Source organism: Erpetoichthys calabaricus, chromosome 9 (genome assembly GCF_900747795.2).
Source record: "Erpetoichthys calabaricus chromosome 9, fErpCal1.3, whole genome shotgun sequence".
Classification (NCBI taxonomy): Eukaryota; Metazoa; Chordata; class Cladistia; order Polypteriformes; family Polypteridae; genus Erpetoichthys; species Erpetoichthys calabaricus.
Window position 1 is genome coordinate 118,518,065 of NC_041402.2, and position 23,292 is coordinate 118,541,356.

The following is a 23,292-nucleotide window of genomic DNA, read 5'->3' on the forward strand; positions in this document are numbered from 1 at the left end:
GAGGATTGTGAAACAAAACCCATTCAAAAATGTGGGGGAGATTCACAAAGAGTGGACTGCAGCTGGAGTCAGTGCTTCAAGAACCACCACGCACAGACGTATGCAAGACATGGGTTTCAGCTGTCACATGCCTTGTGTCAAGCCACTCTTGAACAAGAGACAGCGTTAAAAGCATCTCGCCTGGGCTAAAGACAAAAAGGACTGGACTGCTGCTGAGTGGTCCAAAGTAATGTTCTCTGATGAAAGTAAATTTTGCATTTCCTTTCGAAATCAAGGTCCCAGAGTCTGGAGGAAGAGAGGAGAGGCACAGAATCCACGTTGCGTGAGGTCCAGTGTAAAGTTTCCACAGTCAGTGATGGTTTGGGGTGCCATGTCATCTGCTGGTGTTGGTCCATTGTGTTTTCTGAGGTCCAAGGTCAACGCAGCCGTCTACCAGGAAGTTTTAGAGCACTTCATGCTTCCTGCTGCTGACGAACTTTATGGAGATGCAGATTTCATTTTCCAACAGGACCTGGCACCTGCACACAGTGCCAAAGCTACCAGTACCTGGTTTAAGGACCATGGTATCCCTGTTCTTGATTGGCCAGCAAACTCGCCTGACCTTAACCCCATAGAAAATCTATGGGGTATTGTGAAGAGGAAGATGCAATACGCCAAACCCAACAATTCAGAAGAGCTGAAGGCCACTATCAGAGCAACATGGGCTCTCATAACACCTGAGCAGTGCCACAGACTGATCGACTCCATGCCACGCCGCATTGCTGCAGTAATCCAGGCCAAAGGAGCCCCAACTAAATATTGAGTGCTGTACATGCTCATACTTTTCACGTTCATACCTTTCAGTTGGCCAACATTTCTAAAAATCCTTTTTTTGCATTGGTCTTATCTTATAATCATCAACATTAAAAGAAATAAACATTTGAAATACATCAGTCTATGTGTAATGAATGAATCTAATATAGAAGTTTCACTTTTTGAATGGAATTACTGAAATAAATCAACTTTGTCATGATATTCTAATTTTATGACCAGCACCTGTATGTGTATATATATATATATATATATATATATATATATATATATATATATATATATATATATATATATATAACAAGCTTGACAAGCCCAGAGCCTGTGCACATTTACAGATGTAGTTAAAATAGCACAGAAAATAATACTAAAACGTAAAAATAATAAAAGTAAAACTAAAAATACTAAAAGTGCTGTATCCATCTATTTATCCTTTTATTTTGAAATAGACACAATTATAATATAAAGCTACTTACATACATTTTAAAAATTGTTTAAGTATCTTAAGCTAAGATTAACTGGAAACTGAGAAGAAATTTTTAAAAATCCATTCTAAACAGATTCCTTCAGACATTACCAGGTGGTTGCTCTGCTCATTTCGGGGCTTCCAAACAGTACCCCATAGTACAGACATTGATGAACCTACCAAAAAACTGCAAAAATTCAGTGTTAACCTTTACTTTAAAGATTGCATATTCATTGTGAAGCTGTTATTCACTGCCAGAAGGAGTAATTTGATCACAATAATGATAACAACAAGTTTAAACACAGTGAATGGCAAAAGAATGGAAAAGATGGTATGTCAAACGTTATAAGTAGGTCTAACAGTGGTGTAGTATTTTAAAATAGTGGGTCTTCAGCTTCTTTAAATTTTGAATATAGAATTCTTATATAGAATATAATACTTTATAACCACTTTAGCTAAATTATCTATTAACATGTACGAGGGGGGACCCAAAAATAACCGGAAATAAATAAATAACCTAACAACAACAAAATTCCGGTTATTTTTGGGTCCCCCCTAGTATATTAATAGTTTTTTTTGTTTATATAAATACTTTTATACTTGAATATTTACCAAACAGTTATCTAATCTAACTGTGACATGTTTATAAAGCATTAGAAATGTAATTTATTTTTTTGATAAAATGAAAGTCATTACCACTGCAGCTGTTTTCAGATTATATAAGCAAGTGGCTTGTAAGTAGCATGTAAGCAATGAAGACTGGCAATGGCTGCTGCCACATCCTCTTTGTGGGTGCTGAGAATTCATCATTTTGGAAAAAGAAATGACCACTTTAAATAGTTTTTCAACCAAATACACTTAGAGTGTCAGTTATGGACCATAAGCTTTTGGTGTGCAGTTTGATAAATGTATTTTTTTTTTTTTTTTTTTACAGTATTCTGTTCTGATGAATGCAGGCATTGATTGATACATTCTAAGTTTGAGAGTTTTGTAAATATTTCAGTATTTTTTTCAGCATAATATTGATTGAATTCTTAACTCTGTTTCATTTCATCATGGTTGACCAACACCAAAATTATTGCAAGCTCTGAAATGCTTATCATCTTTGTGTTTCAGACCTTCACCACTCAGGAGACCATTACTAATGCGGAGTCTGCCAAAGAGTGGTTCTTGCAGGCAGCAGTGGATGTAAGTACAGCTTGATACCAGGATACCTTCATAAATTTGCTAGAGCTTTGCAGTCTGAACATAATCATAACGTGGTAGCATATTTAATTTCAAATCTGCATTTCACACTTTTTTTTTTTTTTACTTTACTAAATATGTAGCACAACCATAGCATTAGAAAAGTGTTAGATATGTTTTTTTTTACAAATCTATTAATTTTAAATGCAACATTTCCTAATTATGTGTAGAAAATATTTATTTTATATATATATATATATATATATATATAATATGTATATATATTTGTGTTTTTTTTTTTTTTTTAAGAAATCAGCTGTTGCGAAGCACTTTGTAGCTCTGTCAACCAATGCTGTAAGTATTTGGTATTCAGTTTTTTGTTTGGTAATTTTAAGTTTTCTTCAGTATTTTTCCTTACAGTGCCATACATGGTATAGTGGCTCTGCCTGGGGTTTAGTTGCAGTTTCAGTTTGTATGGACATGATTCAACTATTTATGTGTTAGTAAGATTTAATTTTGCTAGTTCACAAGAAAGTGGGTTAAAGTAAATTAGGATCTTAACTTTTCTAAGGCTTTGTTAAGCTTACTTCAATTTTTGTTAGGTATGGTGCAACTTAACCTTATATTTCAAAGTAAAACCTAGTTAAATTAAATGGCGACATCCCTGACTAAAACATTCAAGCGTGACTTGAATACTATATAGATATACATAAATCAGCCACACAACATTAAAACCTCTTGACAGGTGAAGTGAATAGCATTGATTATCTTGTTATAATGGCACTTGTCAAGGGGAGGGATATATTAGGCAGCAAGTGAGCTGTCAGTTCTTGAAGGTGATAGGTGATATGTTGGAAGCAGGAAAAACGGGCAGACGTAAGGATATGAGTGACTTTGACAAGGACCAGATTGTGATGGCTTGGTGACTTGGTCAGGGCATCTCCAAAATGGCATGTCTTGTGGGATGAAATGCAGTGGTTAGCACCTACCAAAAGTGTTCCAAGGAAGGGTAACTGGGGAACTGGCGACAGGGTCACAGGCACCCAATGCTCATTGATACACATGGGGAGCAAGGATTAGCCCATCTGGTTCGATCCCACAGAAGAGCTACTGTAGCATAAATTGTTGAAAAACTTATTGTTGGCCATGAAAGAAAAGTGTCAGAATACATGGTGCATTGTATCTTGTTGCATATGGGGCTGCACAGCTGCTGACCCCTGTCCACCACAGAAAAAAACCTAGAATGGGCACATGAGGACCTGAACTGGACAGTGGAGTTGTGTAAGAATTTGGCCTTGTCTGATGGATCACATTTTTCTTTTAGATCATATGAACAGTCGGGTGGATGTTTATTGTTTACCTGGGAAAAGGTGGCAACAGGAATGCACTATAGGAAGAAGCCAAGTTAGCGGAGGCAGAATAATGCTCTATGCATTGTTCTGCTGGGAAAACTTGGGTCCTGGCATTCATGTGGATGTTTGTTTGACATGTACCACCTAGCTAAAGATTTTTGGAGCCCATGTACACTCCTTCATGGCAGTGAATACCCTGATGGCAGTGACTTATTTCAGCAGGATGATGGGCCCTGCCACACTGCAAAAATTGTTCAAGGGTGGTTTGAAGAACATGACAGAGTTCAGGGTGTTGACTTGGCCTTATCTGATCGGGGCATTTGTGGAATGGGCTCAGAAAACAGGTCCAATCCAAGGATGCCCCAATGTGAAACTTGCAAGACTTAAAAGGATTTGCTGCTAACGTCTTGGTGCCAGATACACTGAAAAAAATAACTTGTTGGATAAACTTAAAAAAAATTATGGCAATCATTTGCATTCACCTTTTAAGTTCTTTCAACTAACACTACTTTTAAGTAAATCCTACAATGGTATTAATGTAAATTTAACATTGTTTTTTGAGTTGAGTGAAAATAAAAATGTGATAAGAATTTTTTGGATTAACTAACATTTTCTTTTACAAAATTATAACTTTTTTAAGTTGAAACAACTAGTGTTCATAATTTAACCCTACTCAAATGGTGTATGTATAAGTTACACAAGATTTTAATTGGAATAAACTTAAAAAGGTTTACGCAATCGATTGCCATAATTTGTTTGAGTAAGCGTAACTCAATATTCTTACCTTTTCAAACAGAAGTCATAAAAGTGGAAAAAAGCACAAAAAGCACAAGAGTATAGTTTTTGTATTTTAATGTATAAAACATTATTACAATATTTTTCTTTACAAATAACAGTAATTACAATGTAGATTTTATTTTACCTTTATTTTCTCTTCGCAAAAGCCTACAGCCATTTTATGGGCTCATTAACACTGAAATTTACTTTACAATCCAAATTTTTCATTTCCTTCTAAATGTTTGCTAGTTCACAGTATGTAACTTTTACAAAATAAGGTTAACTGTGAAGCTGTAAACTTAATAACCTTAACAAAATCTTGTGTAAAGTAGGGCCATCCATCCATTATCCAACCCGCTATATCCTAACTACAGGGTCATGGGGGTCTGCTGGAGCCAATCCCAGCCAACACATGGCGCAAGGCAGGAACAAACCCCGGGCATGTCGCCAGCCCACCGCAGGGCACACACACCCACACACACACCAAGCACAATTTAGGATCGCCAATACATCTAAGCTGCATGTCTTTGGACTGTGGGAGGAAACCGGAGCACCCAGAGGAAACCCACACAGACAGGGGGGAACATGCAAAATCCATGCAGGGAGGACCTGGGAAGTGAACCCAGGTCTCCTAACTGTGAGGCAGCAGCACTACTGCTGTGCCACCGTGCAGCCCACCTTAACAAATTCTTATGTAAAATAGGGCCTCTATATTGGTAGGTAAATACAAAAAAAAAATCCAGTAAACAATGCTTTTTTTTGACTGAAATATGGTCATACCCTGTATATACAAAACAATATGGTCTTCTAATATTGCAGTAAATAAAGTTGATGCAAAAAATAAAGCATTAACATTAGCACATTAACCTGCTTTTTAAAGAAAGAACTTTTGAGCTATGTTTGAGACCATTCAATTCCAAAAATAATTTTTGGAATACTTCTAAAGTATATCTGAGCTCTGCAGTGGGTTGGCGCCCTGTCTGGCATTGGTTCCTGCCTTGCGCCCTGTGTTGGCTGGGATTGGCTGCAGCAGACCCCCGTGACCTTGTAGTTAGGATATAGCGGGTTGGGAAATGACTGACTGGCTATATCTGAGCTCTTTAGGGTAACTTAGATTCAGTGAATATATAACACATAGTAACATGGCACATGCTGTTGCAAATTCACCAAAATTATTTACAGATTCAGTTTACTCAACAATCACACCAACATCTGCTGGTTCTGCATCAGGAGCTCCTTCATGCTTTGCCACAATTAGTTTGAGAGCATACTGACTCCAGTCAGACTGAATACTATCAGCTTCAACATCCTAAAGAAAATAAAATGCCATAATTAATATCAATAACAAATACATCTATATTTCAAAGGAATACTCCACCAAAAAATAAACACTTTAACTGTTCCTTGTCCTATACTGGTAGAGCTGGCTGAGAAGAATTTTAATCTCAGGTTTTAAAGCAAAAAAAGCAAAGCAAATCGTGACACAATTTAATAGAAACTAATTCTGGATAGTACCAAACAATATCAAAGTGTTCGTGAAAAAATTTCAGATTACTAATGTTTTATAATCAGGATGGATGACATCCAGTGTAGAGGGCATCACCCAACAAATGAAATCAATTGCTTTTCTTTCAAGCCTTTTCTAAACTTGACTTGGTCATTTCTTTGGTTTTCAATGTTTTATGCATCAGCATTCATATGTGTTATTTTTGACATGCAACAGGGCAATATACTGTCAAAGCAAAGAAAAATTAAAGTAATATAAACTACTGAGTGAAAGAATATAGTGTTACTAACATATTATAGTAGTATATATTTTATTTATTAGTTTCTTAGAGTTGTCATTGTATAGATTAGAGCTTTTTTTGTTTTTTAACTCCACTCAGTCAATGCAATATTGAGAAACAGGCTCTATCTCCACAAACAGAAGAGGAAAAAAAATAAAACTGATCCACTTACCACATACTGTACTCTGAGAAGATCCTCCACATTTTCACCAAGGTACTTTATCACACAGCAGAGAACAAGCTCTCTTCACTTGTGGAGAGTATTTTCCTGTTTAAAACAGTATTAAGAGGCATTGTGAAAAAGCAACCAAACCAGGTCATTTAATAAATATTTCTGCAAGAATTTACTTATGCTTCTTACCCCATAAGATATCTAGCATCATCTGGATTTCTTTTGGCACCTCCCTTATTACGGAAAATGCTTATCAGCCTTGGTGTGAATTTATCCAGGGAAGATGTAAACTTTGCAACCAGATGGATTGTTGGGATTCTTTGGAATTCTTCGCTGATCTGCACATATAGAACACAAACCATTAAGTGGAACTAATTACAAACAATTCTGAAATGATAACAAACAGGTGTTTTTTTTAAAAGCTCTAAAACTACACCATATTACACAGAAAAAAAGAAACTATAACAATGCAAAATAATTTAGAAGATAAATTACATACATTTTTTCAGTACCTGAGTGGCATTGAAGAGAGCTGGCCATCTTGCTTTGAAATCTTCAATCCTTCGGAGAGAAAATGTTTTTGCCATTTTTTGGGTGATAACACTGTGATTATCTTTCTTCCTCACCTCACTCAAAGGCTCCTCTCTTTCTTTTTCAAGACTTTGTTTTATTTCCCCAGCTGGATAAGGTGGAAGACAATTCGCTTCAGCCTTCTTGGGTTTTTTAATATTTCTTGCTGAAGACTTTTCCTGCAACTGCTTCTTTAATGAATTCAGCTCAGGGCATCCAAGGGACCTTAATGTTGTCCTGTAATTGTCCATTTTATATTTTAAGCTGGTCTGCCAACCATAATAACCAGACTAAGAGCCTGACTCCTTTAAACATGGGTGCTTTGCTTCTGCTACTGCACAAATCTGACCATGTACAAAATTGCTGTGAAGAAGTCAATAGTGCTTAAGCAGATCTGCAGCAATTACAATACCACCTCATTTCGCACCTACAAGAATTGCAAATAATGCAGCATTAATTATTAAAAATAAATATGTAATTTTAGACATGGAGTAGTATCAAGTGCAGCTATAAATATATATTTTCTGGTGATCACCTGTCATAAATTTAAACACACAAAACATGTTGCATGAATGTATAATGTGTTTGTGTAAAAATAGTAAACAAATGACAAAATTAATTTTACTTGTGATTTCCAAATAATTTATCTTTACCATAATAACATAATTACATAACTCTAAGAGATATATCTGCTTTATAAGCTAGTATACAAATTATCTATTAATACTGGCTGCCACCTGCAATCCATACGAAATAGTATACTATATTAAAAATTCTGATAGAAAATAATGAATACCTCTTATAAATAACCATTTTATGTGCCATGAATCAGAAAAACATAATACATAAAATATCAATTCAACAACTTAATAACGCAAAAACGATATGCCTTGTAGTCTTCTTTAAGTTTCCCCATTTTCTCCCTTGCAATGACGTTTTTGTAGCATCACAAGTTACCTGTTCTGAAACTTTGTTTTTACCCAGGAAGAACCTTTATATTGAAACTTGCAATACTGTATACTCAAGTATTTTAAAAAGTACGCCGAATGTAAGATCATTGTTAAAGATTTTTTTAAACTTACACGAGCAACAGTACATCTCCATGTCTTCAGATAATTAATTGCTCTATGTAATTTATAAATCCAGTTGCAAATTGTGCAAACTTTGATTATCGCGAAACAAGTGCTCGAAAAATGGCGTTTGGAACGGAGGAAAAAAAGGACATTCAACAGGTTTTGATTACGAGGAAAATAAAAGTTACTTGTAATAAATACTATAATCACACACTTTCACGCTATAAGTCAGTGAGTTCTTTGGAGAGTTGTAGACAAATTAACAACAAAAATACTTACCTATATACCTGCGATTAAACCGCAGTACATAAACATCTTAACAAGCTGTTCAAATTATCGTAGCTTATATGGAATGTAAGTTATTAACGTCTTAACAAAACTGCGCACATAAAAAACTGATATAAAATATAAATAATTAATATCTTACCAATTCCAAGAAATGTAAAGAAAAATGGCTTAAAGACCCGCCAGTTCTATGAATATAAATCAGGTGATTAATTTGCACAAATCAGAAGCTCTTCAGTGAGCATACCCGTATGATGATCACTGTGCACGAATGAGAAATTGCTCAGTGTGCATGCGCAAAAGTAAAAGCCCGCCCAACTATGTATAATTGGATTTAAACAAAAAACTCAGTAGAGGCAATGTAATAAGTAATGTAAAGTTGAAAGGCCTTGTATTTTGTTGGGTAAACTAGCAAATATAAGTAATTTCTAAATTTTACCATTTGTATGTAAAATAAACTCATTTATATGAGTAAAATAAGCTAGACCAAAGAATGATTTGTTTCAGTGTACCATAATCCACCTTCAGAGGTCTTGGTGAGTCCTTACCTTGACGGATCAGAGCTGTTTCGATGGCACCGGGACCTACACAATATTAGGCAGGTGGTTTTAATATTGTGGTTGATCTTTGTATATGAATTTAATTAAATATTTTCAAGGGTTTATTTTTTTTTACATACAGTAGCTTCTGAAATTCAGTAATGGCAGTGCTAGGTATTGTCAGTAAATTTATCAGTTGATTGGTCACAATATAACAATAAATGTAAAATATATTTTAGGAGTTGAAAGCTTGATCAATGCAGATCTTTTTTGTGTAGCCATACTTGCGCTATGCTTTTAAATGGTTCGATGGACTGAATTCTTATGGACTTGCTAACTGGGATGTATAGATTAACTTTCCTTACTGATTTGTAGCTCATTATGCGCTCCTGTAAAATTCATAACTGGCCAAACTGAACATAAAAGCAATAATATACTGTAAATATTGGTTGTAATTAGGTTATTAAAATAGTTACTGTATTTGTTATCATAATATAGTGTATCAGCATATAAAATGCAGTAAAACCCACAGTTTTAATTTTCTCTTGTCTTATCATTTAAGAAACTGCTGACACCATTTCCGTAATGTATGTTTTGTGTTATTTCAATATATTCATGTGTGTATATATTTGTGTATATGTTTATATATGGTAAATGCAGTTTATATGCTATGTATATATTTTTTATTTGTTATATAAAATACCCATACGTTACAGTGAAACTCTATTTCTTTTTTCTTTTTAGCCCAAAGTAAAGGATTTTGGTATTGACACCAACAATATGTTTGAGTTTTGGGATGTAAGTATAGTGCTTAGTTGCCTTTTGCCTGCAGAAAATTATAATGCCATTACTAGATAATTTTCAAAAATATGCTAAAAATAAAAATAACCTCTCTTGCCCCAGTCTTGAGTCATACAGTATGTGTGCACTGGCTCTGGGACAGCTGCTAAGTATCAAGAGTCGCTTCTTTCAGCTTCTGCCTAAGCATTGATGCAGCTATTTAAAGTATCTGACCTTCTCTTTATCTGGGGTTACGGTCTACTCTGCTCCATGTGATATAAAGGTCATTGGGATTTATGGAACAGTTTTAAAGACCCATTTAGAACTAAATGTTCCTTTGGCTGTCATTCTAAATACTGTACTGTGATTTAGTACCTCAATATTGTGTTATTTTAGTAAGTTTTAAGAAAATGGCACAATATCGCCTTTGCACTCTGTGAGGTTGGGTTGTAATTTTATTGTACTGTTTTTCAGCTCTTGTACTTTTGACCATTATCATGGTCATGTTGTACGTTAACATTGCAGTCTGGACATAGTTTAAAAAAAAAAAAAAAAAAAAAAATTAGGTCATACTGGTCTGTGTTACTTAGTGCAAGTGCTAGGCAGCATGGCTTGATACTGTTTTTCATCTACTACTACTGAAATAGCAACAGAGAGTAAAGTTACATGGTTTATGCATACATATGTCAGAATACAGAAGACTTGGGACAAAGCAAAAAAAATCATTTTGTATTTACTCTTATGTAATACTATAAAGTGGTGTGAACAAGAAGGTTGGCTACTGCGAGATGTCCTTGTTATCGGTGCAGATTTGTTTGTGTAGAATCACTTGGATAGTTGGTTTACAGAGAATATTTCCAAATTAATATTTGTTATGGCAAACTCGATATTCAACTGCTGCATAGAGAAACTCAATAGTCTGGATATTTTATGTAGGAAGATCCATTCTTGATATATCTATTATGCTATTCTATAAAAATGTATGAAAAGTTGCTGTTCATGATGCACACTTTGACACATTTCAAGTAACATCATTATATTTCATCTTGCCTGGTCTCCATTTGACTTATCAACGACTTTATGTGCATGCATATACCTGCTTTCTTCAGCTTGTCGGTGGTCTGTTTGTACAGTCCTTCCAATCTGACTAGGTGTTAACCATATTCCCCAAAGATTTGCAGTTTATTTGATTGAGACCTGTACATGGACCCAGTATGACTGAGTGTAAATGTGTGTATAGGCGTGCCTTGTTTTGAACTTAAACTAGGCTAAGTTTGTTTCCTACTTTGCCAATGGTGTGGCTCAGATAGATTGATTCAAAGTGGTTCAGTAAATGGAGGGATGTTTGTATATAGGATGTGCTAATTGATTAGGAAGAACCAGTATATACAGTATAATATAGTGTTCTCTTATTCTAAACAACTGTTTCCTGGTTCAGTCAGGGGTGTCTGGCTGCATACCGTACAATTAAGTGTAATGAGACAAAAATTTGAGTTTGAACATCTGTACCTTTGAACATAATATGAAATTACATGAAAGTGAGATAGCTTGCATGTAATTTTATGATTCCCTTTACTTTGTCATATCTTTTGTTTTGTTTGCTCTGCTCTTCCTATAGCATGATTTTCCTAATCTTTTTTTTTTTTTTTTTTTACTGACAAAGTAGGAAATATTAAGTTAGCATTGATATATTCTTCACTAAAAATGTTAACATAGACAGCAAATAAAAAAAAAAAATTACATTAAGTATGCTTTTTAAAAATCCTTTCTTTGTATATATTACAAGTTTGCAGCTATGTTATAAACCCTTTAAAAGATATCAGTCTAAGAGTTAAACTAGTATCTTATGCACTCAAAGATCATCCAAAACAGAATTTTATTCTTGTTGCACTGTAGCCTAATTTTAATTTTCGTCCTGAATATTTGAGATCATTGAATGTATCTAAAGTCTTCCATCTCATGCATAACGATTACATTATTTGGAACACAAAATTGGTTGATTAAACAAAAATCTGAGTTAAAATGTTATTATTTTCCTGTTTTTCCAAGGAGAAAAAAATTCTTATTCATACTTACACATAATCACTACTTTTCTGTACTTTAAGCCATTGGATTTGGAATGATCTTTGAATATATCACTCAGTATATGCCACAAACTAAACAGAATGTAATTTTTGTTTCTAAAGGGAACAGTATAAAATAATAAACCTAAATAACAGCTTGCCAACAGTTATGGTTCACTATGTGGCCTTGGACATTGAGAAAACTACCACCAGAAGACCTGTCTTGTCTAATATTCTATAAGCAGTGAAGACAACTTTTCAGAATAACATGTTTAGAAAGACCAGGATCAGTATTTAAGCAGACTCTGCCAGACTAAAGTAGATAAAGGCAAAAATTAATAAATTAATTAATGTTCGTGACTAAAAACACAACTGGAGTATTTGTTTTACTTCCTGTATACACCTCCTTTTGTCACCATGATTCAGGAAAAAGACCAGAGAGACGCTATATCCTTCAGTATTGGTCAAGCCTCTGTTATCCTGATCTGTCTCTTGGGTCTTTTCATCAATTTTTAACTTTTTTGTGGTTTGATTTCTAACTTGAGGTGACACTGTCTGCATAATGAATAGCATATGTGCTGAATGGGAACAGCAGTGTTTGTTAACAATTTTATAAAGTGCCATTAATGTACTTTCTTTGATCATTACAACATACTATATACTATCTGTTCTCCAGGTATGCATCAGTTATCACAAGATTTAATTTCACAATGGAATGTTTTTTTGTAATACAAGTGTTTTAAAATTGCTAAAAGTTCCTCCCTGTTTCATAATCACCATTGTATCTCGACTTTTTTGATAATCTACTTATATCAAACACATAGATTAAAAGAAAAAAATCTAGGCCCAAAAAGCAGAGCAGCATAATAAACCCATTGTTGCTTTTTTCAGTACACAGTTAACAGAGGAATTTGAAGGTGTAGCCAGTAAATAAAGCCAATTCTATATGTTGAGAACTACAATATTTACAGTACTTAACAATTTGTGAGGTGCAAGCTTACCAGCAACTAAAACACTCCATGTGTATATGTTTCTTGGGAATAAATGGCAGGTATTTAAAATGCTTTATTTAGGATTCTTTTTTGATTGGCCTTAGATCTCATTGTTCCTTTTTAATTTTAGTGGGTTGGTGGCCGTTATTCCTTGTGGTCTGCTATTGGTTTGTCTATTGCCCTTCATATTGGTAAGTACGAGGTTATACAAATCTGAAGATGTTTACAAATTTACAAGCATATACAGTCTTCCTGTAATGATTCAGTATTATTCATGTCTAAACAAAGGTTATAGGCATTTATTCTTGATGTCTGACTCATGGCAATTTATTATGGATTTTGAAGTTACGTGACTGTGTCTAGCCTTTATTCTCAGAATAATTTTGCTAGCTGTTATGTAGTTAAATATACATATGTGTAAGCAGTTACTTGCAGATGAAACAGCACTACTGAATCCAAAAAAAAGTAAAAACTGTAACACATCATTTGGAGCTGATGTATTTTCTCTGAGAATGAGAATATTTCTCATACTATTGCAGTTTCATACAGGCAACCTCAAATAAACTATGCTAAAAACTCGCAGTATCTTTATAACAATGTGCTGCAATCGCATAACAAATTGGAACTTTGCACAATGCTCTATTCCATTAGGAATATTTTCTTATTGATTTTTGTGTTTGTTTTGTTAAGTTTACAGAAAAATAACACTGCTATTAGGCTGAAAATGTAATGCCCAGCTGGCATAAGGTTACCAGGGCAAGAGTATCACCAGATTGGTAAAGGGTAACTTACAACCCCACGAGGACAGCAGGAAATGTTTTTGTCTTGGTTCTTTGGAATGCAGGGACTGTTAGCTGGCAGTATGCTCCAAGAATTTGCCAAATGCTCCAAGAGAGCAACAGGCAAGTATAGTAGTACATGTGAAAAACGGAGCGTTAAGTGGGTAATTTTATTTTTCTCATTGCAAATACACATAGAGGTACGATGACCAGGCAGAATTGGCAGGTTATGGACTGTAGTACACTCAGGCTGTTGGATGGTAGCACATGGGTGCAATTTGGAGATACCAATGTCAGAATACTCTAGAGTGAGGACTGACAAGAAGCTTGAATTCTCCCATATGCTTTGGGTGCAGTGTGTTGCTCTTTGTAGGTAATGATCAGTAATGCAGCTGCTCTGGATGCCCTGCTTTTAAGGAAGCAGAAGTTTGAGTGTACAGGGACACCAGTATATGCTAAAGAAAGTTCTAGTCTGTTGTCACTTGAGCAAAAAACAGGGCTGTCCCAACCACTGTATTTATTTCAGGTAGGCAATTTTTAAAGTTGCCTCATGCTAAGAGCACTTTTGAGTCTGGAGCTGGGAGGGGATCTTGGTGGTTTAGAAAGAGGGATGGGAAAGCTTAAATCAACTTACCTCAGCTAACAAAGATCCATACCCACTTAGACTGGTCCAAAGAGGCAGAAAGGGTTTGTTAACCGTTTATACTGTATTTCTGTAATTTTTAACTTTTATTTAACCTTCATTGGACTTACTTTACATGTTGTGAGCTGCCATGAAGGTACACTTTACAGTCCAGTAAAATCACTCTTTCCCTAACCACAACTTTGTAAGAGATGATAATAGAGAGATAATGTGGTACAAAACAATTATTTGTACAAATATTATGGTGTTAACATCTGAAAATCTCCGTATTTACTTATCTTGTTTGAAGGGTCAAAATTTTATCTTCCTGTTTGCTTATGAAAAAGGGTACGACTAGTATGTGAAATAACAACTGAAAGGTCCTGTTCTGTGGTTACTTTTCTGCGCTTTTAATTTACAATTACTGAATCTTTATTTTGTACGGCACACTGTGCAGCATGCACTCTTAATGTTTTAACTCATTTTATAAAACATCAGATTTTTTTTAGTGGTTTGGTTGTGTACAGCATATAAATGGGTCTGCTTCACCTTACTGTGAAAGGTAACATAGTAATGTGCTATGCAAGTCCAGTAAACTTTGGACCATTTGAAAAACATTTTAATGTGTTCTTTGCACTTAATTAATTTGTGTTTTGGGCTAAAAGTCTTCAGTCTACTATGGTTTATTTTTTACAGGTTTTGAAAATTTTGAACAACTTTTGAGTGGTGCCCATTGGATGGTAAGTACTTACAAATGAGCATCTGGAGAAGATAACTTATTCAGAGAGTGAATATCATTCTAAGTACAGATAAAAGAAGTTTCACACTAAAACAGCCTTTCAGTACAAACTATCATATATAAATTTCACTACCTGGTTCTTTTAGTAGATCTTTTGAAAGGCTGTCATTGGAGATCTTTTGGCAAAGATGACCTTTGTTATGGCTTTTATGGCAAGGTTATTTCATTCTTACTCCTTGTTTTTTTTTTTTTTTTAATCTTTCATTTATACATCCTGTCAGAGATACATCTTGGTCTTTTTTTATAAATTGTAGTGAATTACTTGTGTAAATATTCTTTTGAATTTTGCAGTCCTTCAGCCATTAAAAACAAAATTTTAGTTGGAATGTGTTGGTAAACTGTTCATAATCTTAAATGCTTTTTATGTGTTTGTTTGTAGGATAATCACTTCCATAACACACCACTGGAAAAAAACGTCCCAGTGTTGTTGGCCCTTCTTGGAGTCTGGTATATCAACCTTTTTGGTGCTGAAACCCATGCCTTGCTACCTTATGACCAGTATATGCATCGTTTTGCTGCTTACTTCCAGCAGGTTAGTCTTAATGCTTGCTCCCTGTTGTAATTCATTTTGTTATTTACCAACTTTTTCAAAGTTTAGGTCTGTCTTATTTTTGTATAACAAGACGTACTTGAACCTAACATGGACATTGCAATTACTGTAATCCGATTTTGTGATGGCCAAAATTTGTTTAATCACGTTGTCTTTATTATTATGATTTATACGAAGATTCAGTCAAATTTTGACATCCATTCGTGCAGGAACCCAGAAAACTTATTTTGTACCCAATGTATACTTGTAGATATTTATACATAAATTAGCTTCTTAATAATTCTGAATGTTGTTAATTGTGAATTAGGAATACGTTATGCTGAAACCGGGTAGAAAAGGAGAAGAGAAATAAGAACATTCCAATCTACTCTGATTCCATCAGCTGTTGACCAAATCATCATTAGGCTCCACGCTGAGAGCTAGCAAAGTGTACCATGGAATTACTATCCGTTGAATTACTTCTGTTTTTTCCACATATAAGGATAATTTTCAGTCATTCACTATTTTACTCTCCTAAAGTGGCTAATTAATTACATAATATTTATAGTATTATACATATATTTTTACAGTTTACATTTTATCCCCTTGGTTTTGTGGGTTTTCATCATGTTTATGTTAGGTGAATTGGCAAGTTTATTTAGGCCCTGAGTGAAAGCAAGTTTGTGTGTGTGTGTGCATCTGTGTGAGAGAGAGTGTCGAGCCTATAATGGAATGATGCCATGTCCAGGTCTGTTTCTTACCTTGCATCCAATGGCAAAATAGATCAGACCATTTGATTACAGGACCTCCCTTGTCCTGTTTCCTATACAAAACGGGGCCTATTCTGTTTAGAGTTTATATATTCTTTTTTTAATTGTGTGCATTCCTCTGCCACATAGCAAAGATGGGTAACTGAAAGTTGTTGGCAGCTTCAGACTGATGCAGTGAGATTGTGGGTGTATTGGTGAGCATGCTCTGTGACAGACTAATGTCTTCCTCCAGGATTGTTTCTAAAAGTGACCCAGTGCTTCCAGAATTGACACTGGTATCTTCTGTCCCTGAACTGATGAAGTGGTTTAGAAGATGAATGTTTTATATGCATTATAAATGCTGTTTTTCGTATCATCACAACAGTTTACTTAGGTCAAGATTAACTTGAAGACAATATACAGCAATACAGACAAGGGCATGTGTTTTTTTTCCCCATTCCAAGGTTTTAACCATCAGACCTACATCAGAAAATATTAAGAAATGCAGGCCTCTCATGTATCATTTAAACTATTATTATTATTGTGGTTTGGTTTTCATGTCCTTTTCAGATGAATTCTGGCAAAAGTTGCCACAGCCTTTTTTTTTCATTTTTCGCATTTTTACAGTACAAGCAATGAACAGTAGAGCAGCATGCTTTTCTATGTGGGTCATTTATGTAATTATTTTTTCTGGTCAGAAGTAAATGATAAAGTAATATGTCTTTATTCTACCTTGCATTACCTTCTCATACCTGGTACTATATCATGTGGAATGCTAATTTTACAGTAGCTACAGTACCTTTTTTTGGTTTAAGTATAAATGAGAAATGCTCTTAAATGTTAAATGAAATGGGCTCAGTGACTTTGGAGATGGAAGTATTTTTCCAGAATTAAAATTACACCAATTAAAAAAAAAAATGTCAGCACATATTTATTGTTATAATATAGTTATATACAGTATGTATTTTCCTTTTAGGGTGACATGGAGTCCAATGGAAAATACATTACAAGCCATGGAACCCGGGTGAATTACAACACAGGGCCTATTGTTTGGGGAGAGCCTGGTACAAATGGACAACATGCCTTCTATCAACTTATCCATCAAGGTGAGTTAATTCAGAAATGACGAAACACTAATTAAAAAAGCATAAATATTTTTTTATTGTAGAAGAAGAGAATGTGATATTGATAAAGTGTAACTTGTTTGCAATTTAAAATTTAAATATGAATGCATGACATTTAAAAAAAAAAAAAAAAATGGAAGCTAATACATTAGGATGGCATAATAGTTCTGGGTTGTTTTTTGTCCCAAACTATGTACATAAATACAAATTTTTTATTTTTTTGATTGGGCCTTTGCAGCTAGGATTATGAAGCTTAGACAGAATGACTAGAAGTGTGATGCACTTATTACTAGTTATTTTGTATGTCAGTCTTTATTAGGGCCAACATCACACTCCATGAATTTTCTGTCAGTTTTCAGTTATAGCCTTCATTCACATACCTAGTCATAGCAAGTTATGGACAAGTTGCAGCAATTGTGTAGTGGACAGGATGTTTTGATTTTTGGTCACCTCTTCATTGTGCCTTCTAATGCCAATCCTGTAGCCTTCATCTAGCTTTTCAGCAGTACTAAGCTTGGCAAAAAAATTTCACCTCATGCTATTGTTTAGTTGACTGCGGCTACTTTCATGCTATTTACATTTTTAAGAAAGATGTTTTAGATCTCGTACCCCTGTCATTGTTCAAAATGCTTCGGTTCTAACACTTTGAAACAACAAACTGGGAAAGCAAAAAAAGGCATTGCTTACACTACACCCAATTAGCCAACTCCATTTGTCATAACAAGAGCTGGAAAAAGTCAGTGTGTAAGCTCATCCTCAGATTCTTAAGTTAGGTCGGTCGGGTCCAAGCTCCTTTATGTTCTTTTTTTTCTTCAAGTGGACAATTTATGAAGGTATGTTTTGTTAAAGAAATAAGCAAATTTTCTTTAATAACTGAAGTTCTGTTTGATGTTACCATCAAAGTTGCGCATGCTCATCTGTAGTTCTGTAATGATAAAGGCGGGTGTGAACTATGAACCATTGACGTCAATATTACGTAGTATGTTGATGATTGCCTAATCACATTAGATTAAAAAAACCTAAAACAATATCAATTCTTTGCCAATAAATGTGACATCTCCTTTATAGTTGGCTCATTCCTTGCACTTTGCACTGCTGGAATTGATTAAGTGGGCTCAGAAAACTAATTTACAGGGAAAAACAGAAATGTTTATTGTTTTACTTATATTTGTTATTCATTATTGTGGATTTTTTTTTTTTTCCTCCCCTTTACCCAGGAACACGTATGGTGCCTGCTGACTTCCATATCCCTGTGCAGACCCAACATCCAATCAGGAACAATCTTCATCATAAGGTAAGTTGTTGTTGGTTTTAAAGAAAGATATTGTTCTATTGATGTTATTTATGTACATTTTAGATCAAAGTTGATAGAAAAGTTAATGACTTCCTTTAATCTTAGTGTAAGAAGATGTGTTGGAACTGATGATCTTAATTTATCTTTTTGTAACTTTATATATACAATATTTATATCTTTTTGGTTTCCTGGTATTGATTCTGATGTTACAAAGAAACGATTGTTTAATTGATATTAATAAGCTACGTAAAATAAAATCGGGGCCGGCACTGTGGCGTAGTGGTAGTGTTGCTGCCTCGCAGTTAGGAGACCTGGGTTCGCTTCCCGGGTCCTCCCTGTGTGGAGTTTGCATGTTCTCCCCATGTCTGCGTGGGTTTCCTCTGGGTGTTACGGTTTCTTCTCACAGTCCAAAGACATGCAGGTTAGGTGCATTGGCGATCCTAAATTGTCCCTAGTGTGTGTTTGGTGTGTGGGTGTGTGTGTGTGTCCTGCGGTGGGCTGGCTCCCTGCCCAGGATTTGTTCCTGCCTTGCATCCTTTGTTGGCTCGGATTGGCTCCAGCCAGACCCCCATGACCCTGTGTTAGGATATAGCGGGTTGGAAAATGACTGACTGAAATAAAATCTTTGAACGTTATGTCTAACTTTTTATATCAAACATTTGTCAGATTCTTTTGGCCAATTTCCTGGCTCAGACAGAAGCCTTGATGAAAGGAAAGACTTCAGAAGAGGCACGCAAAGAGCTTGAAGGAGCTGGATTAAGTGGCGAAGCACTGGAGAAGCTGCTGCCTCATAAGGTACATGCACAAAAATAATTTTTCTTTTCTATTAGTCTACTTTACTGTATGTACTGGGGCTTTTCAAAGTTGCACTTGGCCAAAGAAACACATGTCTTCAAATTGCTCAGTGTGCATAAAAGGAAATATCACTTTTCTTACAATACATGTATGATTTTTTTTAATGTAATTTTCCATTGACAATGCCAGAAAGTACATAGGCTTACAAACAAATACATTATTTTCTTCAGAAAATCACCTGAAGGTTTTTCAATTCACTTGTGAATTTCTAAATTTTCCAGCTGATGGTATAGATGATATAGAAGCAACAGAAGACAATATTTTAACTTCCTTTTCCACCTCATGAAAGCAGATACTGCTTAATTTATTTCCTTTGCTAGTCCCCTTAATGTTAATACTTTGTATTCATAACTTTATTTGTAATTGCTCCTTACATTAAAATCCATTTGTAAGGTTATGTAAAGAAAGAAATGCAGCCAGTTCATTTCAAGTTTAGCATTTTTTACTGGATAGAAAACACGTATGTACAATGTTAGCAACGACTTTAGAACAGAAGTAGAATTCTTCCTCTGCAGATTGAGTTTTCCTCGTTTTCCTCTACCCCAGTTCCTCAAGCCATAAAACGCTCAAGTTAACATGTACCTCTGCGTGATAATCTGCTCTTGGGAAAAGACTTAAACAAACTTGGGATACAATGCTGTAAAACTAAAATACAACCCTTGTTTAATTGGTTGTACATCTCCCACAAACAGTAGTTTGAACATTTCATTGCACTCATACACATTTTATTATATCATTATTTTTTATTGCACTTTATCAGATGCAAGCTATCCTAACAGTATCAATTTTTAATGCAGGAATGAGCATTCTAATCCAAACAATTAGAGTCACACATGGCTAAAAACATATATGACATAATTGTGCATCTACCATGTTTCTCCGAAAATAAGCCCTAGCATGATTTTCAGGCTGCTCTGAATTATAAGCCCTACCCCAAAAATAAGCCCTAGTCAAGATCGTCAGCTAAAAAGTAATGCGCTAAGGCCAGGTTTATACTTCATGCGAGGTGATGTATGTGCCCGAAACATCCATTAAATTCAGAGGACACCTTACTGCAATATCTCTGAACAGGATGTTTAATGATTACATCCATCAATTCGGGTACATTGGGTGCAGGACAGAAACAAAATCCCTGGACGAGGCATCAGCTCATCGCAAGGTGAACACAAGCACTCACATACACTAGCATCATTTTAGCGTCACCAAGTCCCCAAACCTTCATGTCTTTGGATAGAAAACAGCCCACTGTGGAAACCCACCAGGAAAAACATGCAAACTCCAGGCAGGGATCACAAGGGACGTGACTCCCTACTGCGAGACAGCAGCACTACCTCTCTGCCACCATGCCACCCCATATGTGTAACTATTAACAGTATTCATTATTTAAACAAAGTTAACAACTTATCTGTAAATGTAACATACATATATTAATGCATTTCATCATGAAAGTGATATCAAGTATAAATGTAAGAATTCTAAATGTGCAGAGAGCTGGAATATCATAAATGTAATATGTTCTGCGTGGCGATCTATTGCTGCTTGCCGCTGCTGTCAGGTCAGGAGGAAGCCCCAGAAGTGCATTGCGATTAACAACTGGGATGACGTTTACGACAGTCTACTTTAATGACAAAGTAAACTACGGGATTAAACTCGAAATGTCCATTTTAAAGCCAAAATTTCCACGTTAATCGCAAAATAGACATTTTCATTATGTCCTTTTTTTTTTTTTTTTTCTCTGTGGCTCAAATACACTGCCGTACATTCTGATGGTATTGTAAGGTACAAAAAAAAAAAAAAAATGGCACAGAAGATGGTATGTGAGACTTTTAAAATATATTGTGTCATTACTTTGGGGAATATGCGACACTTGAATATAAAAGCACCACAAATGCATGTGTATGTCGGCATTTTGCTTCACCACATCAAACATCGAAGCAGGCACATCGATCTGCAAAGCTGCCGGAGTAACAAGAAATTCAGGCTGGAATTCAGGGTTTGAATGTGGTGAGTTATGACGTTATTCCAGAAGAAGATGACATGACTGTATTTGGATAAATGTATATTGTTGTACATGAATAAATATAAGACATCCCCTGAAAATAAGCCTTAGTGCATCTTTTAGAGCAAACATTAATATAAAACCCGGTCTTATTTTCGGGGAAACATGGTACACTGGGCATATGCATAGAACAATTTCAAGTCCAATTTGCAGTTGCTGACTGATTGATTTTTTTTTTTTTTTTTGAGTATGAAATTCCATTTCATCAGTCATCATTTCATGGGCAGTATGAGAGTGGTTACGATACACGATTGTTGTACATTCTGAAGAACTGTCAGCTGTCTTTTAGTGTGAGCAGCCTCACAAACAGATTTTGTGATGTCACCATTAAGTTTCCCGAAATTCATTGTGCAGTGACTGCAGTGGGTGTGCATTGTACACATACAGTTTGAGCACCCATGTTGCGGCATATCAAAAAAACAGATTGTGCAGTTTGCGCACCAGTATGACTGCTGCATCTATCATGCAGTGTGAGTAGTCACTTGACCATGATTTCTCGAAATCCCAACAAAAGGAAATTTAGATGCATACATGTAAGCAACTCAAGCAGCACCATGGAAAGTAACTCTTTTATGCCTGCTCTGTTGGTATATGTTTTTCTCCTGTGAAGTGTGACATTGTACTGAGCAAGAACCAATCGGTGAAGAGCTACATAATAAGCGTGAACCAACCACAATGCAATGGAATCTGCATTTTCAAAAATCTTCATTTTTGTCTGTCCACACTGAAACGTCAGGTTGGCGTTTTCAAAAGTCTCTGGTTCTGCAGAGAATTTTCAAAAAGATACATATTTTTTGTAGGTTGAAACCGCCGATATGGTGTGGATGAAAGATGAAAAAGGAGACAAATGTCTGCATTTTTAAATAAAAAAACAGTAGTGCAGACAAGTCCAGTGTCTCCAGTTATCTTACAGTGTTTATTTGAACTGTTTGTTGGAAACATGCATGGAAATGTATTGAATGTTTTAAATCCATAGAGAACGCAACACAGTAAGGAAACCAGCTAGGGTCCAAATTATCTTTCTCAGCATAAAACATATATATATATATATATATATATATATATATATATATATATATATATATATATATATATATATATATATATAAAATGAGAAATGTGTATATACAACTTCTTTTTCATAAAGATTGCCTCTTTTCCTAGGTGTTTGAAGGAAATCGGCCAACAAATTCAATTGTCTTTAAGAAGCTGACACCCTTCATTTTAGGTGCACTGATTGGTAAGTTAAATTGGGCCTGATACTTGTATCAGTTTTTGTGATGTTACAATAAAAATTTAAATAGAATCTCCAGTTTCTTAAGTTGATACGCCAGGTTGCATGTGTTTGTTAAAACACAATAGTACTGACTACTGAAAATATAAAATGTTTAAGGCACTTTCCATATGTCAGCATTTCAATAAATTTTTTTCAACACTTTTTCCATACTGTTCTCCTTTTAAACACACAAGCCACTCTGCTTATTTGTTCCTTCAGTCTATCACTAATATTTGTGAACAAAGCAGATGTCTGCAATGCATTTCAGTTTTGTTATGGTTCTTTGAGTTGTTATAACTATAACTGTTACAAATTATAATTATGTTGTGATAAATTTTTTAAAGATTGAAGTAGA

General features: G+C 35.0%; 1 protein-coding gene across 1 annotated transcript in view; it reads left to right on the top strand.

Annotated features, from left to right (window-relative positions):
• gpib (glucose-6-phosphate isomerase b) overlaps nucleotides 1-23,292 on the top strand; it is a 64,422-nt gene that overhangs the window by 36,639 nt on the left and 4,491 nt on the right. Inside the window, exons 7-16 of the mRNA XM_028810094.2 lie at nucleotides 2,393-2,464; nucleotides 2,771-2,815; nucleotides 9,761-9,814; nucleotides 12,982-13,042; nucleotides 14,949-14,992; nucleotides 15,431-15,583; nucleotides 17,306-17,435; nucleotides 18,671-18,747; nucleotides 19,414-19,542; nucleotides 22,826-22,901. Coding sequence (XP_028665927.1) covers nucleotides 2,393-2,464; nucleotides 2,771-2,815; nucleotides 9,761-9,814; nucleotides 12,982-13,042; nucleotides 14,949-14,992; nucleotides 15,431-15,583; nucleotides 17,306-17,435; nucleotides 18,671-18,747; nucleotides 19,414-19,542; nucleotides 22,826-22,901 — 841 coding nt within the window. The remainder of the gene's footprint in view (nucleotides 1-2,392; nucleotides 2,465-2,770; nucleotides 2,816-9,760; nucleotides 9,815-12,981; nucleotides 13,043-14,948; nucleotides 14,993-15,430; nucleotides 15,584-17,305; nucleotides 17,436-18,670; nucleotides 18,748-19,413; nucleotides 19,543-22,825; nucleotides 22,902-23,292) is intronic.